The sequence below is a fragment of the Salarias fasciatus genome, chromosome 11 (genome assembly GCF_902148845.1).
Source record: "Salarias fasciatus chromosome 11, fSalaFa1.1, whole genome shotgun sequence".
NCBI lineage: Eukaryota > Metazoa > Chordata > Actinopteri > Blenniiformes > Blenniidae > Salarias > Salarias fasciatus.
Window position 1 is genome coordinate 35,366,431 of NC_043755.1, and position 22,089 is coordinate 35,388,519.

Here is a 22,089-nt window from a genome sequence, read left to right on the forward strand (position 1 = left end):
AGAGTTCAGGTGGTTTATTGAAGGGTTCCAGATACAGGAACGAGAGCTGAGGTGCAGGCAGGGACATGGAACACGCGGACAACACACACAACGGACCGGCAAGGACAAGTGAGGGCTACAGGCTTTAAATAAGGTGGACACAGGTGAGGCACATTAGGGCGCTAACGAGGAAGGAGACCAGGCAGGAGAACATGAGGAACAGACAAGCAGGAGAGACAGGGCATGTAAAAATGGGGAAAACAAAACCAAAACCAGTCCAGAGCGCCCCCACAAGGCTGGAGGGGCACGGGGCGTGACAGTACCCCCCTCTCCATGTGCGCCTCCTGGCGCACAAGGCAGAGGAGGGCAGGCCCGGAACGGGGACAAGACTCGGACTGGAACGGGGACAAGACTCGGACTGGAACGGGGACAAGACTCGGACTGGAACGGGGACAAGACTCGGACTGGAACGGGGACAAGACTCGGACTGGAACGGGGACAAGACTCGGACTGGAACGGGGACAAGACTCGGACTGGAACGGGGACAAGACTCGGACTGGAACGGGGACAAGACTCGGACTGGAACGGGGACAAGACTCGGACTGGAACGGGGACAAGACTCGGACTGGAACGGGGACAAGACTCGGACTGGAACGGGGACAAGACTCGGACTGGAACGGGGACAAGACTCGGACTGGAACGGGGACAAGACTCGGACTGGAACGGGGACTGCTGCGCTCCTCGGCAGCCAGCACGGAACGGGGTGTGCTGCGCTCCTCGGCAGCCAGCACGGTCAGGAACAGGATGGGTCGGGGCTGCATCTCTGCAGACAGGACGGACAGGAACAGGACGGGGCTGCACCTCTGCAGACAGGACGGACAGGAACAGGACGGGGCTGCACCTCGGCAGACAGGGCGGAACGGGACAGGAACCAGGGCTGCACCTCTTCAGCCAGGACGGGTCGCCGGCAGCAAACAGGAACGCCGGCAGAAAACAGGAACTGGAACGCCGGCAGCAAACAGGAACAGAAACGCCGGCAGCAAACAGGAACAGAAACGCCGGCAGCAAACAGGAACAGGATGGGTCGGGACTGCATGGCGGCACACGATGGGGGGGGCGAGCCTCTTTCGCCAGCGGGGGGGCCATAGGCACACGGTCCGGGGGCGAGCAGCCTCGCCGGCACACGCCCAGTGGGCGCGGGCTTCTATCGCCGGCGGGGGGCCATAGGCACATAGTCCGGGGGCAAGCAGCTTTGCTGGCAGCTGCCACAGGCAGACAATCCGGGGGCGCGAGCTGCGCTGGCAGCGGCCCGAGGCAGACAATCCAGGGGCGCGAGCTGCGCCGGCGGCGGCCAGAGGCAGACGGTCCGGGGGCGCGAGCTGCGCTGGTGGCGGCCAGAGGCAGAGGATCCGGGGAGTAGGACTTACTGCCTGCTGGGTCCAGACGTGGCCGGTCCGTTCTGTCACGGGTGCGGGGTGGAAGGACCCAGGCGCAGGCAGTAGGCAGAGTTCAGGTGGTTTATTGAAGGGTTCCAGATACAGGAACGAGAGCTGAGGTGCAGGCAGGGACATGGAACACGCGGACAACACACACAACGGACCGGCAAGGACAAGTGAGGGCTACAGGCTTTAAATAAGGTGGACACAGGTGAGGCACATTAGGGCGCTAACGAGGAAGGAGACCAGGCAGGAGAACATGAGGAACAGACAAGCAGGAGAGACAGGGCATGTAAAAATGGGGAAAACAAAACCAAAACCAGTCCAGAGCGCCCCCACAAGGCTGGAGGGGCACGGGGCGTGACAGAGCTTCATGTTTCTGCTGCTTGATAGACAGATATTTTTAATAAAAATGAGCTTGTAGCATATCGTCCACCTCACAACGATGGGATGCAGCGCCCTTTGTATGCTACTGACATTTTGTTAAAGAGTTATTGAGACTGAAAGTCCGTATCTGTCAATATGCTGCCAACTTTACTGAACTGTTCAGTATATGAATGACAGAACTAATTCGTGGGAACGAATTAGTAATTCGTGCGCATGATTTAATTATTTTGAGGGAACGAATTAGTAATTCGTGGCCACAATTTAATTTTTTTTTTACCATGTCAAGTCCAGGGCTCCGTAAATTCCTTCTGCTGTACAGAGCAAGACTAATCAGAGCTGCAGCCAGAATTCTGAAGACATCAGGGCAAGCATCATTCTTCAGCGTCATTCTTCCGTTTTAGAGACTGCTGCGTTGGAATCACCATGTTGCTTCTTATTATTGTTTTTCTTCAGCTACAGCTGACTTTTCCTTATTTTGTGCTTGCAATCAGTGAAGAAGATATTCAGCAATTTTTTGGGGGATGCACTTGACTGTGTTGAACTAATTCAAATGGAAAGGGCAGGTGACAGCAGTGGCCTGGACAGGCTTTACCAAGAACTTACTGATCACACACAAACTTTATCTGCAATCATGGCTGTGCAACAGTTTAATGAACCAAGATATGATATATCTCGAAGAATGGTTGAGGATTTGTATAGGTGCCTTCAGTCTCTTGTAAATGAATATGGCTCCTCACAGAGATCTAACGGAATGGCCACAAGGCGTCTGCTTCCCCCAACAATACAAAGTGGTTTCCAAGGTCGTCCCTCATTCAGTATAACATCAGTGCAACTTTCTCACTGCATTTCAATTGGAATGAACTGGCAGCAGATGGCAATGGCTTTTGGAATAAGCCGACAGACTCTACAGACACAGGCAAAGACTTGGAATCCAGCCATTACAGTACACAGTAGGAGTGTAACGGTATTTGTATTCGTCCCGTACCGTCACGGTACGGGGGTCACGGTTCGGCACACACAATCACACGACGAATACACCAGTGACTAAAAAAAAAAAAAAATCCAACCTTAGATGGCGGTAATGAGCCTAAAAGCTGCCGGCAACCACCGTTATCACAGAAGAAGAAGAAGTAGAACAAGCAGGTCCAAACATGAACAAACAAAGAAGAAAGTCCAAGCGGAATGAGAGCTGCAGCGTGTGGCGGAGCGGATTAAACGGGAGAGTATTTGTTCCTCGTGCGTTCCCTCATACGGAGTGACGTGTGACGTGCCAGTAAACAGGAAGCAGCACAGTCAAAAAACCAGCAGAGAACGCCACGGTGGTGGAAAAACACTTTTTTAATACAAAACCCCGACATAAAAAACATTGGAGAGGCGAGATGGAACCAAATCGCGCAGCAGCGAGTTGTATAAAGAGCTCCATGGCAGAATACGAGCGATCGCCGGCTGGTGTTATGGATGAACTGGTTCCCGTGTTAACGAATGACAGCGGAGGTCTGTGTAAACACATGCTGATTACAGCAGTTGTTAAAGTAAGACTCACAAAAGACTTTAAACGTATACACTCACTGTGACTGTCGATAGCCGAGGTTCGCTAGAACGACTAGATGTTTCAGTCATTATTGGTCACAAGTTAACACGGGCACCAGTTAATTCGAAACATCGGCATGCGGCGCAGAGCTCACAGCGAGACGTGCTGCTCCGCACGGCGGTGCTGCGGTCAGGGGAGCAGCCGCTCCTTCAGCAGCAGATCATGGAGATTTTGGGACATTATTTAAGCAGATATCAGCAGATAAAAACTCTCTGCTTGGCGCTGAGGACTGCTGCTGCAGAGAGGAAGACCTGCAAGTTCCTCGTGAGACTTTGTGCGCATGTCACAGGGTCCTTGTAAACGAGGATTCATCGTGGATGTTTTGTATGCTGTACATGAATACACTCGCGTTTAATACTATTGTTTACAATCGGATTGAAAAAACACCATGTAAACTGGGCCAATAATGTGTCGCATGGGAAAGCTTGGGAAAAATGTTCTGGTGCATTTGTGAGCTTTTTTTACTTTTTCCCCACTGTACCGAAAAACGTACCGAACCGTGACCCTTACACCGAGGTACGTACCGTACCGTGGCTTTTGTGTACCGTTACACCCCTAGTACACAGTGCTTTCAGACCAAGAGTTAAATGTAATTGTAACTGACGTTCTGCAACGGACACCAAATGCTGGTGAAACCTACGTGCTTGGGAGCCTTGCATCAAGAGGATTGCGAATTCAACGTTGGCGTGTCAGGCAGTGTCTACAGGCATGTGGAGTAAAATAATATTCCACATGGATACATGAAAAATTTAAGCCAATTTATGTGCAGATTCCATTTTCAAGATTTACTTGTCATGTTTATAAAAAAAATTAAAGGGAAAACAGTGGGCATGGTGATGGAATACACTTTCATACTGTGTAATTTGGTACTATTTACATTTTCATTGTTACAGTTGCATTACGCCTGGTGATTTTTTTACCATCCAGGTCATGCTGTATGCACGTTAATTATTCAGGGAATAATTTTGGTTGTATGAATTGACAAAGTATTTATTGAACCTATTAATTGTTCTGTTTTCACCCTTCTTAAACAGAACATTGATCCAGTTGGACGGTCATTTCGCAGGAGGCATACCATACGCAGGCGGGTTTATAACATTCAAACGCCAAATCAGTTGTGGTGGGTCATGACATTTTAGTGAACACCATTAATAGAAGCTATTGGTGTTTATGCTGACACTGAACACTTGACTAGTGCAACCTGATTTACTGTTCTTACATGTAAATACCAGTCAGTCACATTGCACCGCGCCGTCTCCTGCTGCCATTGTCTGCTTCTCTTCTGACCTCATGGACTGCAGAGGTTAAAGGATAATGGCTGTACGAAAAAGCAGTGCAACATCTAGATAAGCACACATGGAGAACAGCAACTCACTGCATTTCCTCTGCTTTCAATCAGTCAGTGCCAGCTAACCCCGCTGATGTTTATGGTTCAATCACAGAAGTTGCCTTTTATCTCCAGTCTGATGAATTTTATATTAACTTGATCATATTTATGTTCTTTAATGAGTGATTTGCAATGTGACAGGGTGGCTAGTTATGTGTTTAAAAAACAGTTTCATAGGTGTACTTGTCACAGGTGATTATAAAAATGAAAATTCTTTCATTTTTCTTTAACTACAGTTTTATTACCTCTGCCAGAAGGTTATGCGAACACGTCAGTTTGTTAGCAAGATTATGGAAAAAGTAAAGGACGGATTGCAGTGAAACTTAGTGGAAAGGTGGTCTTGGGCTCACTTAGAATCCATTAAATTTTGTTGATGATCCGGATCACTGTCTGGATCCAGGAATTTTTTAAAGGATTCTTTATCATTGACAGATAGGGAGTCTTTCATATAGTTGGCCAGGCCCGCCCACAGGGGGCGACAAACGCCTGGTTCACACTGGACGCGCCGCTTCCGACGCGGAAATGGGAAGCGCCGCGCCGCGCACCGATCGGCGCCCCTCTGACGGTTCATACAAGAGGCGCGGGACAGCGCCGCGTGCGTAGCGGCTCGCGCCGTTTACCGCGGCGCCCCGCTCCTCTCTGTTTTCTCTGCCAGCCGCGAGCGCCGTGCACCGCCAGCTGTAAAGCTGGACAGAGCAGATCGCACCAGACAGGAAGCCGGGAACGGAAAATACGAGAGAATACGGTCAATTTTCAAATTAAAATGATGTAAAATAACATAAATTATGTTGCTTTTCGGTTTTCCTTTTCAGATAAACACACACACACACACACACAGGGAGAGAGGGCGAGAGAGAGAGGCGCCGCACGCCGCAGCGCTCGGCTACGATCACACCCCGATCAGTGTTGTGTGATTATATCTGGTGTTCTTCTGGTTGTTGGTGACTGATTTGAGCGGTGGCGGAGGTCTGCCTCTCTGAGGGCCACATTCTAGTTGATTTTGTTTTACTTAAAGGTGCATTAAGGCGTTTGCACGTTTCATGCGAAACAACGACCCCAGCAGGCCTTGGGCGTAACTGCAGCTTAGTGACACATCACTGAATATTTGCAACATATTTATGGTGGAAAATAAATATTTTTAAAGTTGAAAAACTCCTTAATGCACCTTTAAGGTTGAAGTGATTGTAATGCATTCCTTTTATATTTAATGTGTTCAATTTTCTTTTACAGGCATTTTGACAGTAACCACAAGCTGGTGAGATGGCGAATGGTTTTTCATGGCTGTGTGGATGGCTTCAGTCGAAGTGTAATATACTTAAGATGCTGCAACAACAACAGAGCCTCTACAGTGTTGTCACTTTTTGTCACAGGTGTGAATAACTGTGGTTTGCCCTCCAGAGTAAGAAGTGGTCATGGAATGGAAAATACACTTGTTGCCCGTTTCATGTTGGAGAGGAGGGGACTCAACAGACGTAGCGTCATCGCAGGCCTTTCAGCACATAATCAGCGCATTGAAAGGTTATGGGCAGAGCTTAATAGAGTGGTCTCTCGCCATTTCATCAACATTTTTAGTTTCATGGAGGACCATGGCATTCTTGATTCGTTAAATGAAATTCATCTATATTGCCTTCATTTTGTCTTTATGCCAAGAATTGAAAGAGCTACAACTGAGTTCCAAAACCAGTGGAACAGCCACGGCCTTCCCACCCAGAGGGGGCAGACTCCACTTCAGCTGTGGCACACCGGAGTGATCACCAGCACAGCAACGCGACACAGCTGTGGATGCTATTTTTGAAGTTAATGAATATTTTGGAATAGACCAAGAAGGACCTTTTCCTGATTTGCAAACAAGCAACAATGTTGTTATTCCAGATATCAATACAGGTATAAATCACACAACAGTTAATGTAATCCATCAGAATTTTGATCCAGTGGAAAATGATGGAAATTACGACATTGATTTATTCTCTTCTGTTTTAAGGTTGAACAACATCTGCAGTAGTTCCTAAAATGTTTGTGTTTTGTTGGTGTATTAAATCACAGATGAGGCACAAGAAGGAATTACTGTATTTTCATTGATCAGAGTTGCCACAGGTGATATATTTCATTGTCTGAATTAAGGTTAAATTTATTTCCAGTTGTAAAACTTACATATGTATTTTTCCAGAAATGACTAATACTGCACATGGGAAATAAAAGTTTATTTTCCATTGAACTTACCATTTGCAAAGGCACTTTCATAATTTTTATACCATTTTAAAATCCAAACAATGCAGCAACATGGTATGAGAAAAACAAATGCTCAATGAGAGCCAATGTAAAAAAAAGAAAAATATCCATCTCAGTAGACAAAAATTAGCATAACGAAAGGAAACTTGAAATCACGAGGTTATTCAAAAACACTCAAAATCTGACCTATAAGAAGTAAAAACAAATGAAAATGAAATGAACAATGACAGTGTAAATTTGTCTTATTGATTCAAATGTTTGACCTCTATTCTTCACATGCTTTGAACTCAATATGGCTGACAGTGAACTTCAACAGGACCACAATATTACGGTAACTCAACTAAATAGAACCACACAAAGGAAATTAAGTTTTGCACACATGCAAATCTTTGGTTTTTCACATTAACATTTGTGGTATACCCTTTACAAGGGCAAAATGAGAAGCAAATTACAGGACAGAGCCTTTATGTTCTCCCTGAGTGTTGCCAAAGGCGAAGTCCATCCTTTCCTTAAAGCAGAACTTTGCAACGTTTTTTACCTCAATAAATGTGTTTCAGAATCCCTGTGGGGGTAAACAAAGACTTGTCACGGTGATTCGCCTTTGTGCACGCGGGGGTGGGGGGGGCGGGGGGGGGGGGGGGGGGGGGGAGGGGGGCGGGGGGGGGGGGGGGGGGTGCAGAGGACGTTTTATGACAGTGAGCTTTCACAGGAGACCAGTAGGGGGAGCGCTACAGCAAATCTTGCATAGTACTGCTTTAAACACTTTGTAACTAGTGATGATGGGAAGTTTCAAACAGTTTATGCAGGTGTTTGCAATGGGAAACATGTTTGTGGAGTATCCATGACTGTCGTCACGGAGAAACTCAATGGATGGTGCTGGAGAAAATCCAATAGGTGGTGTCTCACTTGCTCCAGTTGCAAACACAAGGATGGTCTGAAGCTTTGATGGTCCTTCTTCATCTGTGAAAATAAATACTTTTCTTTACTCTAGTGTAATTGCAGTTCTTTCACTAATTGAATTATGTTGTTTTAAGCAAAACATTCTTAGTGGATGAAAAAAAACTCTTTAAGGTTTGTTTTTTTCTAGGTTTAAATTCATAAATGTACAGATAAAGTGTTCAGGGACAACGCACTTGAACTGTCATACTTGGTCAACAATTTTTCATTTTTTTGAATAACCTGAAATAACAATTCAAAACCGTTGTCATGTTAAATACCTTCCACATCTTGCAAATAATCTCTCCACAAAGGAACAATTGCCTCCTCTGTTCTTCTCTTGTTACTGCCTTTCGGAGAAAGTCGAGGAGTGAAGAGGTCATCCAACACGTCAGCAGTCAGTCTGCATGCTTTACGGCAGAGCAGAGGATGAAAGCTGTCTGGATGTTGTTTAATGGCATCCAAAACTCCAAGTGTTTTGAGTCCCTCTTGAAACCTGTACAAAAAAGACAAAATGTTAAAGTAACTTTGTTATATCATCAAAAGAACTGGTCTGAATTAATTCAATTGGCATATTATCTATAACTAAAAAAAAAAAAAAAAACACCTTTGAAAAGGGCCTTGGACACGGTGAAACATGAAACATCAGCATGTCACGCAGAAGTAACTCTCCATCACTGATGCTCGTCAAGGCTCTGACACAGCCTGCACTGGCCATGCAGTCCAGTAGAGGGCTTGTGGAGCTCAAGAGTTCTTCAAGGGTTGAACTCTGGGACACCGAATAATACAGTTAGAGTGAGACAAACTAAAACTACAAACAAAAACACTTGATTCAGATATTTCATCATGAGAACTTACATAATCTAAACATTTTAGAAAAATGCTCAGTGTTCTGTGTTCAATTTATAAATTATGCAAAAGCACAGGTCCATGTCCAGCAGTCAAAACTTGGGACTGACTTTGTACAATTAAAAATAACTTCCCTATCTCTGACTGGACAAACCTTTTATAGCTTTTAGCTTTTCATGAAGGTCAGCATCGGTTATGTCCTCAAGGGTGGGGCAGGCTGCATTGGGACCACCAACCAAGCAATCGAAAAGAACTTGAGAGAGGAAGCGTGGGGCTGGACCACCATGGACAATGCTTACAGCTATTGCCTGGCCAGCCATAAAATACTGGTCCTACCTGAGTGCTGCAAGGAAAACTTTTTTTTAAGTCTTGAAAGCAGAATTTGAAACATGGTCATGTTTAACATTCATATTAGACATTAAAGTATACCTTTACTGTTCATTGCCAAATTTTTGCTTTCATCAGGGCCCTCAAACATCGGGGAAGAGGACAATGCTTCAATCAGCAGGCGCAAAATTCTCTCCGGGGGCCACCCAAATCAACTGCTTCTTCATGTTTCCCAAGATCATCTGAAAACTTAACTTTCACTGCGAAATGTGGATTGTATGATGCCCTCTTAAATCCACGTATGGCTCCATCGAGAACGGCAGATCGACAAATATTAAATTTGCAATGCATTCCAGTGAAGTTTTTCTGCCAATCCTTCAAGTATCTCTTTCACAGGAAAGTTCTTGGGAGATGTTTCAGAGCTGTTGGCACAAGAGAAACAATCATTACCAAGCAAAAACATGGCAAGTTACATTTAACCCTGCATGCTCTCATAAACTCCTACAGTGGATTTCGACACACCATTGAACCTACAATGTATGTTATTGAACTGTGGATGGAAGCCACAGAGAACCAAACCTCAGTCAAAAGTATTAAAGGACCCTTCTTGCTGTGAGGTGACCGTATTAACCACCACTGTACAGACTGGCATGTGAAAATATGTAATTATCAGTCAAACATCAACTTACATGTGAGATTCAAGACTGGCTAAAATGGCTTGATTCATTTCTTCATCTTCAGAAGACAGATCTGACACACTTGACATCACAGATAAATAAGCTGAGTAGTTTGAGCTTGTAGGAGCCACAAGATCATTTCTGTTCAGGCTACTGGTGGTAGCAAAGCTAGAACCAGTCGCTGAAGAACTGGTGGTGGTCGAAGTATGGTCTGCATTCGTAGACAAGTGCGTTGTGTTCAGAGCTGAGGGGGTTGAATCAGTAAGATGGCTGCTGGTGTCAGACGGGTCGAAGGTTGAATGGTCATGGGTTTGAAGAGGCACCTCTTCAACGAGACTTTCTGGGTCGTTGACACAGACGTGGAGAATCTCTGCTGTGATGGGCAGTTTCATTTTTGCCATGGCCCTTGTTGTGCAAGGAGACACTTGACAGATTGTCACGTCATCACTTCCGCTGAGGCCCTCCTACAAAAAGTGTAATAATTACTCACAGGCAGTTTTTAAATAACACAACCCCAGATCCCCTCAAAATGTTTCGGTGCTAGACGAGTATTTTAGTTACATTAACATGTTTGAATGGCAATATTAAAAAGTTCTTCCATAATGATCAATAAAGCTGGCTCTAGTAACATGTGAAAGCTTATTTGATTTTTTGTTTTGAAGCGGACAAAAAAGTTTTGGTATACCTATAGTACAACAAAGCAACATTTTTTAATTCATTCACCAGTTTTGATTTCAACAGAGCATTTTTCAAATTAAATTATTACAAGAAAACTTGCAAGAAGAGTGTGTGATGGTCTCACATACAAAGCTTTGATTTGAAGACCTTGTGGATCAACTGGCCATTTCACTGCTGACCTTCTTGTAGTTGAGGAAAGACAAGTTTATTTCCACATCCCATGAGGATCTGCAGACTGGAAAAGACACAGGTAATTAGGGAAATAGATAAATACTTTGCAGTTGCATTCATTTATTTTAATGCTGTTTACAACTCTAAACTACTGCTATGAAAACTCATACAAACTGTGGACAGGATTAAGTAAGAAAATAAATGACACTTATAAACAATCATGTTGGACTACCTGCCATCTTGAGGAATCTTTGTTCCAAAGCCATCTCTGATTTGCTGCAAGACAACGTGCTGGTCCCAAGATTTATGAAATTCAAAGGCACTAAGTATGTGACCATTTTCATGAAGAAACTGTTTGGACACTGGTCTGCAAATCTCTTCCCATGTTGGATTTGGAAGCAGAATCACGTCTTTATGAAATGTTTCGTGATACTGAAGAGCTTTGGGCCTAAAACAAAAATAAGTAGTCATTGTAGGTATGTTGTAATCACACTGATATACAGTATCACACTGATGAACATCCAGAGAACACAGCATCCTAACAAATAATAACAAAAATCCAAATAAAGATGTAGCCCATGAGTTTACAGAGTGTAATGTATTCTGGTCTCACATGACATGTTAATCATGTACTGGCCAGAGCTATCCCTTAAAGGAATGACTCATAAGTATTCTCCACAGCACAACAGCAGTCATGAAAGGTGTGGTGGCCAAAATGTGTTTGTGTAAGTAAAGCAGTGAGCACATCACCTTCTTCTTTTGTTTGCACTCCAAGATCCACAACAGTGCCGGGCTTGGAAACGTGGTGGAGCAGAAATCCCTGAACTTGGCGCTGTGGCGTGACAACAGCATAGCTTTTAGCACAGCGCAATGTGATCGTTGGAACTGTCCCGATCTCTGCAGCTCGACAATGGACAGAGATGCATACTGCTAAAATCATCAATTTAGCTTTTACTATCGGAGACCAGAGCACAAATAATGAAATAAACAATTACAAAACGTCTTACCGCGCCTTTCTGTGGGTGCTGCTGAACCTCGGCTTGCAGCTCCTGCAGGAAAGAGTGAGACTAACTCACTCTCCACTGTGTCATTGCGGCGAGAGACAGAATTTTGCTCCGTTAAAGCAGAGGCCACACCGCTACTGACGTCCGGGGATGTCAAAATGCTGTTTAAAATTGCTGCCGCTTGACTGACTTTGTCTTTATTGACATTGTTAGCCATCTCTGAAGTCTGAAAAGCAACCCGCTGCATTACTTCTTCTTCTTCCAGGCTGAATGGCGGTTGGCAAACTGGATTACTGCATTACTGCCACCAACTGGTGTGATTAGACAAGAATGTTGCCGCATTGCTGTCACCATAGATCAGACTGCCACCTGCTGGACGTACATCCAACCTGCTCTGCGCATGCGCTTTCTGCAGGGTTTTAGCCCCGCCTCTTCCGCGACAATATAAATACCTCTCACACGCACATAGTGTGCGCTCTCATTCAGTCCAGTGTCAGCTCAGCTCACACATTGACTTGTTCAACCTCTCATTCATACTACTGTGAGTTCACACATACACATGTATGACCTCTCACACACAACACTTCATCGCTCATTCAGATGTGCACGAGATGTCTTGTTTGTGTGTGTGCGAGGTTTTAGTAGTATGTGTGTGCGTGTGAATTTATACTAGTTTATATGCAAGATGTTACTTATGGGTATATGTGCAAATGATTACAGTAGTATATGTATGATTTTAGAGGTGTAGGTGAGAGTTAGAATAGTTTTCATTCATACTAGTCAGCTCACACATCGACAAGTTCAGCCTCTCATTCACACTAGTTTGAGTTCACACATACACTTATGTAACCTCTTATTTATACTACCTTGCCCTCACGCATTCACATGTATAACCACTCGTTCAAACTGCTGTGAGTTCACACATGTATATGTGTAGCCTCTCGGATACAACATTTTATCACTCATTTAAATGGGTAAAGGACGTCTTGTTTGTGTGTGTGGGATTTCAGTAGTATGTGTGTGTGAATTTATACTAGTTTATATGCAAGAAGCTGCTTTTGTGTGTAAGTGAGAGTTGATTTGATGTGTATGTGCAAGTGATTATAGTGGTGTATGCATGGTTTCACAGGTGTGTGTGGGAGTTAACAATGAGTTTTGTCCTGTACGGCACCTCATAACGTGACAATGTGACATTGTGACGTTGTGATGTTGTGACATTGGGACAATGTGACAATGTGATGTGACATTGTTACAGTGTGACGTTGTGACATTGTGATATTGTGACAGTGTGATGTGACATTGTATCGTTGTGACGTTGTGACATCGTGACAGTGTGACGTTGTGAGAGTGTGACATTGTGACAGTGTGACATTGTGATGTGATGTTGTGATGTTGTGATGTTGTGACATTGGGACAGTAACATGACATTGTGACAGTGTGACGTTGTGACGGTGTGACGTTGTGACAGTGCGACATTGTGACAGTGTGACGTTGTGACAGTGTGACATTGTGATGTTCTGACAGTGTGACGTTGTGACAGTGTGACGTTCTGACAGTGTGACAGTGTGATGTTGTGACATTGTGACGTTGTGACAGTGTGACTCTGTGATGTTGTGTCTGTCCACTACAGTCCGCTGACGCTGAACTATCAGAGGAGGGTCGGAGGGACGGAGACCCGCAGGACCAAGAGGACCCTCATAGAGACACAGGTCAGTGACCCCCCCATCCTCCCTTCCTGTGTGTGTGTGTGTGTGTGTGTGTGTGTGTGTGTTGGTGGTGGTGTACACATTGTCTGCAGTTTCTGTATCCACCGGGTAAAACAGTGTTTAGATGCAGACCAGGACGGAGTCTGGAGTCTTCAGGGCTGCAACTGAGACAGAATGAATCCCATCACTCTGCTGTTCATTTATTTATTTATTTATTTATTTATTTATTTATTTATTTATTTATTTATTTATTTATTTATTTATTTATATAGCCCTTATTTAACCAGGGCTCTTCTTCGAGGCAGTCCTGGTGCTACAGCATTAAATCACAGCGGGTTCTAAACTGCCATCCTCTGAATGATTCCTGATGAGTCTGATGTGAATTATTGTGGAGAATAAGGAAGAAGTTGAGAAGAAAAGTTCAACTAAGTGTTTTGAAATCTAACCTTTGTCGGGCCTGACAGATGTCAAAGGTCAGCTGTAGGTCTTCAGCAGGTTTCACCCTGTAGCTGGCGTCTGGCCCAGTCCTCCAGCTGATCTCCAGAGTCTGGGACATTGCAGGAGAGGACGAGGAAGAGGAGGAAGAGGAGGAGGAGGCGGAGGAGGAGGAGGAGGAGGAAGAGGAGGAAGAGGAGGAGGAGGCGGAGGAGGAGGAGGAGGAAGAGGAGGAAGAGGAGGAGGAGGCGGAGGAGGAGGAGGAGGAGGAAGAGGAGGAAGAGGAAGAGGAGGAGGGGGAGGAGGGGGAGGAGGAGGAGGAGGAGGAGGAGGGGGAGGAGGTGGAGGAAGAGGAAGAGGAGGAGGAGGAGGAAGAAGAGGAGGGGGAGGAGGTGGAGGAAGAGGAGGAAGAGGAAGAGGAGGAAGAGGAGGAAGAGGAGGAGGAGGAGGAGGAAGAAGAGGAGGAGGAGGAGGAAGAAGAGGATGAAGAGGAAGAGGAGGAAGAGGAAGAGGAGGAGGAGGGGGAGGAGCACGGCAGGCTGCTGGTGGTCAGGGCAGAAGTCATGAACACTGTCTGCGCTCCAACCATTGGAGCAGGAGAATTTCTTTTTTCCACACTTTGAGGCCCGGCTGGCGACCCCCCAGCAGGACCAGCTGCTGATCAGAGGGACTTTGAAGCAACACTAAGGAACTTTTCAACCTTAATAAACATTTTAATATCTTTTGTGACGATTCGTTGACCTCCAGCAGCTGAATGAGCCTCCGTCAGCTGAGGGCGTCGGCGTTGCTCCACCTGGACGGAGCAGCTGTGAGGAGGGCGGAGGAATCCTGCTCCCTGAACACTGCTGCTTCACGGCGTGCTCGCTTCATGATGGAACATTGTTTCTCCATTAGATTCATCACCTCGTCGCTGTCCGTCCTTCACACACCCGCTGGAAACAAATGTAGGCGACTTCAGTCCGACAGCACGCCACCGGGAGCATTTTACCACGCCGCGCGCTCGGCCTCATGGGAACTGTAGTATTCCTTCAGGCAAAACACGACCGCTTTGTCCACTGGCGCCGCCAAAACCAACGAAAACTGAAAGTTCCTTAGTGTGGCCTTAACCCAACAGGACCGGTGTGGAGCCCCGCCCTGACCTCCGTCCTCTCCCGGCTGGACCTCGTGGACACTGACAGGGTGAAGCAGCAGGTCCAGACGGTCCAGCTGGCCCGGGTCAGCAGCAGGGTCAGAGCAGCCAGACGGGACAGGATCCACACCTCCACCTGGTCCACTGCTCCATCAGTCCAGCTGGCTACACAGACCCCCACCTCCTCGCCTCAGCTGATCCCACCAGCGCCCCCTGCTGCGGGAGAAGAGGATGGACCTGAGCTCCTTCCTGCAGGAGGGGGACAGGAGCCCTGGGGAGGTCCCGGGGAGGTCCCGGGGAGGTCCCGGTGTCTCCAGCTGGAGGACATGGACGCCCCGAGCTCTTTCTTCTGTCCTGCTTCAGGTTCCAGGTGGGAGGACCACATCAGATCCAGCTGAGATGAGGAGCCTCGCCATGGACTTTTATTCAGAGCTGTTTGGGGCAGAGGACTGGGACCTGGAGGGTCTGGAGGACCTGGAGGGTCTGGAGGAGCTTCTGGAGGGTCTGGAGGACCTGGAGGGTCTGGAGGAGCTTCTGGAGGGTCTGGAGGAGCTGGAGGGACTGGAGGAGCTTCTGGAGGGTCTGGAGGAGCTTCTGGAGGGTCTGGAGGAGCTTCTGGAGGGTCTGGAGGAGCTTCTGGAGGACCTGGAGGGTCTGGAGGAGCTTCTGGAGGGTCTGGAGGACCTGGAGGGTCTGGAGGAGCTTCTGGAGGGTCTGGAGGATCTGGAGGGTCTGGAGGACCTGGAGGGTCTGGAGGAGCTTCTGGAGGGTCTGGAGGAGCTGGAGGGACTGGAGGAGCTTCTGGAGGGTCTGGAGGAGCTTCTGGAGGGTCTGGAGGAGCTTCTGGAGGACCTGGAGGGTCTGGAGGAGCTTCTGGAGGGTCTGGAGGACCTGGAGGGTCTGGAGGAGCTTCTGGAGGGTCTGGAGGACCTGGAGGGTCTGGAGGAGCTTCTGGAGGGTCTGGAGGACCTGGAGGGTCTGGAGGACCTGGAGGGTCTGGAGGAGCTTCTGGAGGGTTGGGAGGACCTGGAGGGTCTGGAGGAGCTTCTGGAGGGTCTGGAGGACCTGGAGGGTCTAGAGGAGCTTCTGGAGGGTCTGGAGGAGCTTCTGGAGGGTCTGGAGGACCTGGAGGGTCTGGAGGACCTGGAGGGTCTGGAGGAGCTTCTGGAGGGTCTGGAGGACCTGGAGGGTCTAGAGGAGCTTCTGGAGGGTCTGGAGGAGCTTCTGGAGGACCTGGAGGGTCTGGAGGAGCTTCTGGAGGGTCTGGAGGACCTGGAGGGTCTGGAGGAGCTTCTGGAGGGTCTGGAGGACCTGGAGGGTCTGGAGGAGCTTCTGGAGGGTCTGGAGGAGCTGGAGGGACTGGAGGAGCTTCTGGAGGGTCTGGAGGAGCTTCTGGAGGGTCTGGAGGAGCTTCTGGAGGACCTGGAGGGTCTGGAGGAGCTTCTGGAGGGTCTGGAGGACCTGGAGGGTCTGGAGGAGCTTCTGGAGGGTCTGGAGGACCTGGAGGGTCTGGAGGAGCTTCTGGAGGGTCTGGAGGGTCTGGAGGACCTGGAGGGTCTGGAGGAGCTTCTGGAGGGTCTGGAGGACCTGGAGGGTCTGGAGGACCTGGAGGGTCTGGAGGAGCTTCTGGAGGGTCTGGAGGACCTGGAGGGTCTGGAGGACCTGGAGGGTCTGGAGGAGCTTCTGGAGGGTCTGGAGGACCTGGAGGGTCTGGAGGAGCTTCTGGAGGGTCTGGAGGACCTGGAGGGTCTAGAGGAGCTTCTGGAGGGTCTGGAGGAGCTTCTGGAGGGTCTGGAGGAGCTTCTGGAGGGTCTGGAGGAGCTTCTGGAGGACCTGGAGGGTCTGGAGGAGCTTCTGGAGGGTCTGGAGGACCTGGAGGGTCTGGAGGACCTGGAGGGTCTGGAGGAGCTTCTGGAGGGTCTGGAGGAGCTGGAGGGACTGGAGGAGCTTCTGGAGGGTCTGGAGGAGCTTCTGGAGGGTCTGGAGGAGCTTCTGGAGGACCTGGAGGGTCTGGAGGAGCTTCTGGAGGGTCTGGAGGACCTGGAGGGTCTGGAGGAGCTTCTGGAGGGTCTGGAGGACCTGGAGGGTCTGGAGGAGCTTCTGGAGGGTTGGGAGGACCTGGAGGGTCTGGAGGAGCTTCTGGTGGGTCTGGAGGACCTGGAGGGTCTAGAGGAGCTTCTGGAGGGTCTGGAGGACCTGGAGGGTCTGGAGGACCTGGAGGGTCTGGAGGAGCTTCTGGAGGGTCTCCACGGCTCAGTCAGGACCAGAGACGTCTCTGGAGGAGCTGAATGAAGCTGTGGGTCAGATGTCCTCAGGACGAGCCCCGGGGATGGACGGGCTCTCCATGACTTCTTTAAAAGGTCCTGGAGGGTCCCGGGACAGGACCGTCACGGCGTCCTGCTGGAGGGTCTGCGGTCTGGATCTGTCCCAGTGTCCTGCAGGACAGCTGTACTGTCCCTGCTCCAGAAAGGACACTGGACTCTTCTAAAACCTGGAGACCTGTGTCTCTGCTCTGTCCAACAGGCTACGGGACGTCCTGGGCAGGACTGTGGACCCTGATCAGAGCTACTGCATTCCAGGGAGGACTATCAGGACAGAGACGGGATGGACGTGTCCACATGGTTTACTCTGGACTGTGGCATCGTGTCTCTGGATCAGGAGAAGCTTTTGATCGGGTCCATCACTCTGATTGGTTCTCTGCACTCCGGGCTTCTGGTTCTGGTCAGGTTTCTGGTTCTGGTGAGGGTTCTGTATCATGGATCGGCAGGGCTGTCCCCGTCCAGGGACCAGGCAGGGCTGTCCCCGTCCAGCAGGGACCAGGCAGGGCTGTCCCCGTCCAGCAGGGACCAGGCAGGGCTGTCCCCGTCCAGCAGGGACCAGGCAGGGCTGTCCCTGTCCAGGGACCAGGCAGGGCTGTCCCTGTCCAGGGACCAGGCAGGGCTGTCCCCGTCCAGCAGGGACCAGGCAGGGCTGTCCCCGTCCAGGGACCAGGCAGGGCTGTCCCCGTCCAGCAGGGACCAGGCAGGGCTGTCCCCGTCCAGCAGGGACCAGGCAGGGCTGTCCCCGTCCAGCAGGGACCAGGCAGGGCTGTCCCCGTCCAGCAGGGACCAGGCAGGGCTGTCCCTGTCCAGGGACCAGGCAGGGCTGTCCCTGTCCAGGGACCAGGCAGGGCTGTCCCCGTCCAGCAGGGACCAGGCAGGGCTGTCCCCGTCCAGGGACCAGGCAGGGCTGTCCCCGTCCAGCAGGGACCAGGCAGGGCTGTCCCCGTCCAGCAGGGACCAGGCAGGGCTGTCCCCGTCCAGCAGGGACCAGGCAGGGCTGTCCCCGTCCAGCAGGGACCAGGCAGGGCTGTCCCCGTCCAGGGACCAGGCAGGGCTGTCCCCGTCCAGCAGGGACCAGGCAGGGCTGTCCCCGCCCAGCTGTCCAGCCTGGACATCCAGCCGATGCAGACTGAGAGGACTCAGAGGACTGGTTTCTTCTGGGTCCTGCAGCGTCCAGCGTCCTCCGGCTGTCTCTGCCTCTGCAGAGGACATTAACGTCTCTGTCAGGAGCCTGGAGGACGAGGACGGACAGGAAACACTCGTACTGCATGAAAGACCACCTCCACCCTGAGACCTGGGCTCAGAGCGGGACGCTGCTACCTGGAGGGTGGAGGAGCAGGTCTACCTGGAGGGCGTCAGTTGGGGGGGGGGGGGCTGAAGCTGTTGGGGGTTTCTGGGCTCAGACCGGTTCCTCATGAAGACCTGGGACGGAGTGTGTGTTCAGGACGAGGTGTGTGAGGCTGTCTGGAGACGGCTGCTGCCCCGGTTGTCCTCTGGGGGGACAGTTCTGCTCGATGGACTCTCTGGGACAGGCTGGTTGGGGGGGGGGGTCTGGTCCACATCCTGACCGCCTCAGGCTCCTCCAGGACCAGGTCCAGCTGGATCTGCTGCTCTGGAGAGCCGGACGGCTGAACTAGGACCAGCAGCTCCTGCTGGACCCGGGGAGCCTGGACCTGACTGGCCTCACGCCTCTCTACAGCTCCGTGCTGCAGGCCTGGAGGACCAGGACCAGGCCCTGGACCAGACCCGGGACCAGACCCGGGACCAGACCCTGGACCAGACCCGGGACCAGACCCGGGAACAGACCCGGGAACAGACCCTGGACCAGACTCTGGACCAGACTCTGAACCAGACTCTGGACCAGACTCTGAACCAGACCCGGGACCAGACCCGGGACCAGACCCGGGACCAGACCCGGGAACAGACCCTGGACCAGACTCTGGACCAGACTCTGAACCAGACTCTGGACCAGACTCTGAACCAGACCCGGGACCAGACCCGGGACCAGACTCTGGACCAGACTCTGAACCAGACTCTGGACCAGACTCTGAACCAGACCCGGGAACAGACCCTGGACCAGACTCTGGACCAGACTCTGAACCAGACTCTGGACCAGACTCTGAACCAGACCCGGGACCAGACCCGGGACCAGACCCGGGACCAGACCCGGGACCAGACCCGGGACCAGACCCGGGGGGCTGGTGAGGCTCCGGCATGTGGCGCTGCAGGAGCCACTGATCCAGACCTGAGGAGCAGCACCTCCTCCGTCAGGCTGATCCGGGTTCGGGGGGGGGGAGGGTCTGGGAGAGGAGGGTTTCTCAGGGACCGGACTGGGATCCGGCTCTGGAGTCAGGAGGGTGGAGGTCTGGTCCCCCCGCGGTGGACGGATGGCGGAGGAGGACCTGCTATCGTCCTCCAGAGGGACAGACCTGGACAGGCTGAGGAGACACCAGGACAGACCGGTCCCGGCCTCTGTGAAGGTCCTGAACCTCCGGACTGTCTGCGGTCAGGGGGTCCAGGTGGGCCGGGTTCTTTGGTCCAGCTGGCGGACCAAACTGGTCCAGCAGACCTCCAGTGGGGGGGGGGCGGTCACCTCCCAGCGCTCAGTTCCGGCCCCAGATCTTCAGCAGGAAACAGGCGGCGCTCCGCCTGCTGGACTTCCTCTCTGCCTCGGCCAGGCTGGCCGTGTGGGACGCCTGAAGAACCAGGCCCGGGTCTGGCAGCACAGACCTGGCTCCGGTTCTGAAAGGCCTGACCCGGATCCTGATCCGGACGGCTGGACGGACAGCTGGACTAGAAGGACAGCTGGACGGACAGCTGGACGGACAGCTGGATGGACAGCTGGATGGACAGCTGGACGGACAGCTGGACGGACAGCTGGACGGACAGCTGGGCGGACAGCTGGATGGACAGCTGGACGGACAGCTGGATGGACAGCTGGACGGACAGCTGGACGGACAGCTGGACGGACAGCTGGGCGGACAGCTGGATGGACAGCTGGACGGACAGCTGGATGGACAGCTGGACGGACAGCTGGATGGACAGCTGGACGGACAGCTGGACATTCCTCTTTAAGGGATTCGTTGTCTGTTTGCTCTTCAGGAGTTTCTGAGTTGCTGGTTTTGGCTTTTTGGCTGAATTTATACTGTAGTGAAAAACTGAGCAATGGAGGAGTTTAAAACTCAAACCCTCTCTCTGTCTCTCTCTCTCTCTCTCTCTCTCTCTCTCTCTCTCTCTCTCTCTCTCTCTCTCTCCAGCCCCTCCCTCCTCCGGTCTCTGCCAACCCCATTGAGCTGCTGCCATGTTGCCATGGCTACATGGGCGGGGCCAGCCTCTGTAACGCCAGGGAGTCGGAGGAGGAGCTGAACCTGAGGTAAAAGGATCACCCAGTGCCGTATCGTAGACCAGACGCTCACTGCCCCCGAGAGACGGCCAGCCGGAGCTGACTCCCGGGCGTGGCCGAGGCGGATCAGAGCGGGATCCAGCACGGTGTGTGACGGAGTGTTTGGTGGTTTACCGAGGTGCAGTAGACTTCTGTTTGGAATCAAGTCACAATGCTTGAAATCCGGTGAGAACAGCAGCCAGGAGAGCCAGACCAGCACTGGAGGTTCTTCAGGGTCTGCAGCTGAGCCGGTTCTCCTCAGGAGAGCCAGACCAGCACTGGAGGTTCTTCAGGGTCTGCAGCTGAGCCGGTTCTCCTCAGGAGACCCAGACCAGCACTGGAGGTTCTTCAGGGTCTGCAGCTGAGCCGGTTCTCCTCAGGAGAGCATCCATATGTCAGTCTGCACTTTTTCATTTATGTAAATAAACTTTTCTGTTTTTTGTTGCTTTACTGTTTCATGCTTTCATTTTCTCCATTTCTTGTCTTCCTTTGGCTGTTTCACTCAGTCCGTTTTAATAATTCTAGAAATGAGTGTCCGTTGTATTCAGTGAACCTCTTCTGATTAAACTGACTTCATTTTTTATTACACTACTTACTTTATTTTTACATTTTACTCTGGAAACCCTCTGTGTATGTTAAGGTATTACATCAATAATGTTCTGACTGCAAGAATTGCTCCTCCAGAGACTTTTTATGGCCATTTTTGTGGGAGGAAAAGAGCAGCCAGTCCAAGGTCTGTGGGTCTGAGCCGCTGTGAAAGTCCAGCCGAATCATTTGAACTGGAGAAAAGTTGTTTAAAACACTAACTTTCTTATTTGGCAGTGGTTCTGTTCTGACAGAAACAGCACTGATTTCTACGAGCAGCCTGGTGCTGCGGGCTTCAGGGACCGTCTACAACTTACAAGACACTGCAGCAGTGAAGACAAACGCCATGTCCAATAAATCTGACAGGAGACAAATGAAGGTTGTGGTGATTATGGTGACGCTGCAGTGAATCCCAGTGGTGGGATTACGTTGTTTTTTTGTGGTATTTGTCTTCAGTGTTTCAGCGTCCTGTAAATTGCAGATGGTCCCTTAACCCCGCAGCACTACCGACTATAGAAATCAGTACTGTTTCTGCTGCTTCATAGACAGATACTTTTAATAAAAATGAGCTTGTAGCCTGTCGCCCAGCTCACAGCGACGGGACGGAGGCTCCTCTGTGTGTCACTGACGTTTTGTTAAAGAGTTACTGAGACCGAAAGTCCGTATCTGTCAACATGCTGCTGACTGCACTGTTCAGTGGATGAATGATAGAACTAATTCGTGGGAACCAATTAGTAATTCGTGCTCACGATTTATTTCCACAATTTAATTCTGTTTGTTATTGTATGAGTGTGATCGCCATAGAGACAGGCTTTGTTTTTTCCTGTTTGAGGGCTAAACAACGCTGTGGTCGCCATGACAACGTGCCTAGGACAGAGGT

The 22,089-nt window shown here is 50.4% G+C and overlaps 1 protein-coding gene across 1 annotated transcript in view; it reads left to right on the top strand.

The window, feature by feature from the left end:
- Window positions 1–22,089, top strand: part of phf1 (PHD finger protein 1) — a 43,033-nt gene that overhangs the window by 20,112 nt on the left and 832 nt on the right. Inside the window, exons 5-6 of the mRNA XM_030103510.1 lie at window positions 13,282–13,360; window positions 20,500–20,615. Coding sequence (XP_029959370.1) covers window positions 13,282–13,360; window positions 20,500–20,615 — 195 coding nt within the window. The remainder of the gene's footprint in view (window positions 1–13,281; window positions 13,361–20,499; window positions 20,616–22,089) is intronic.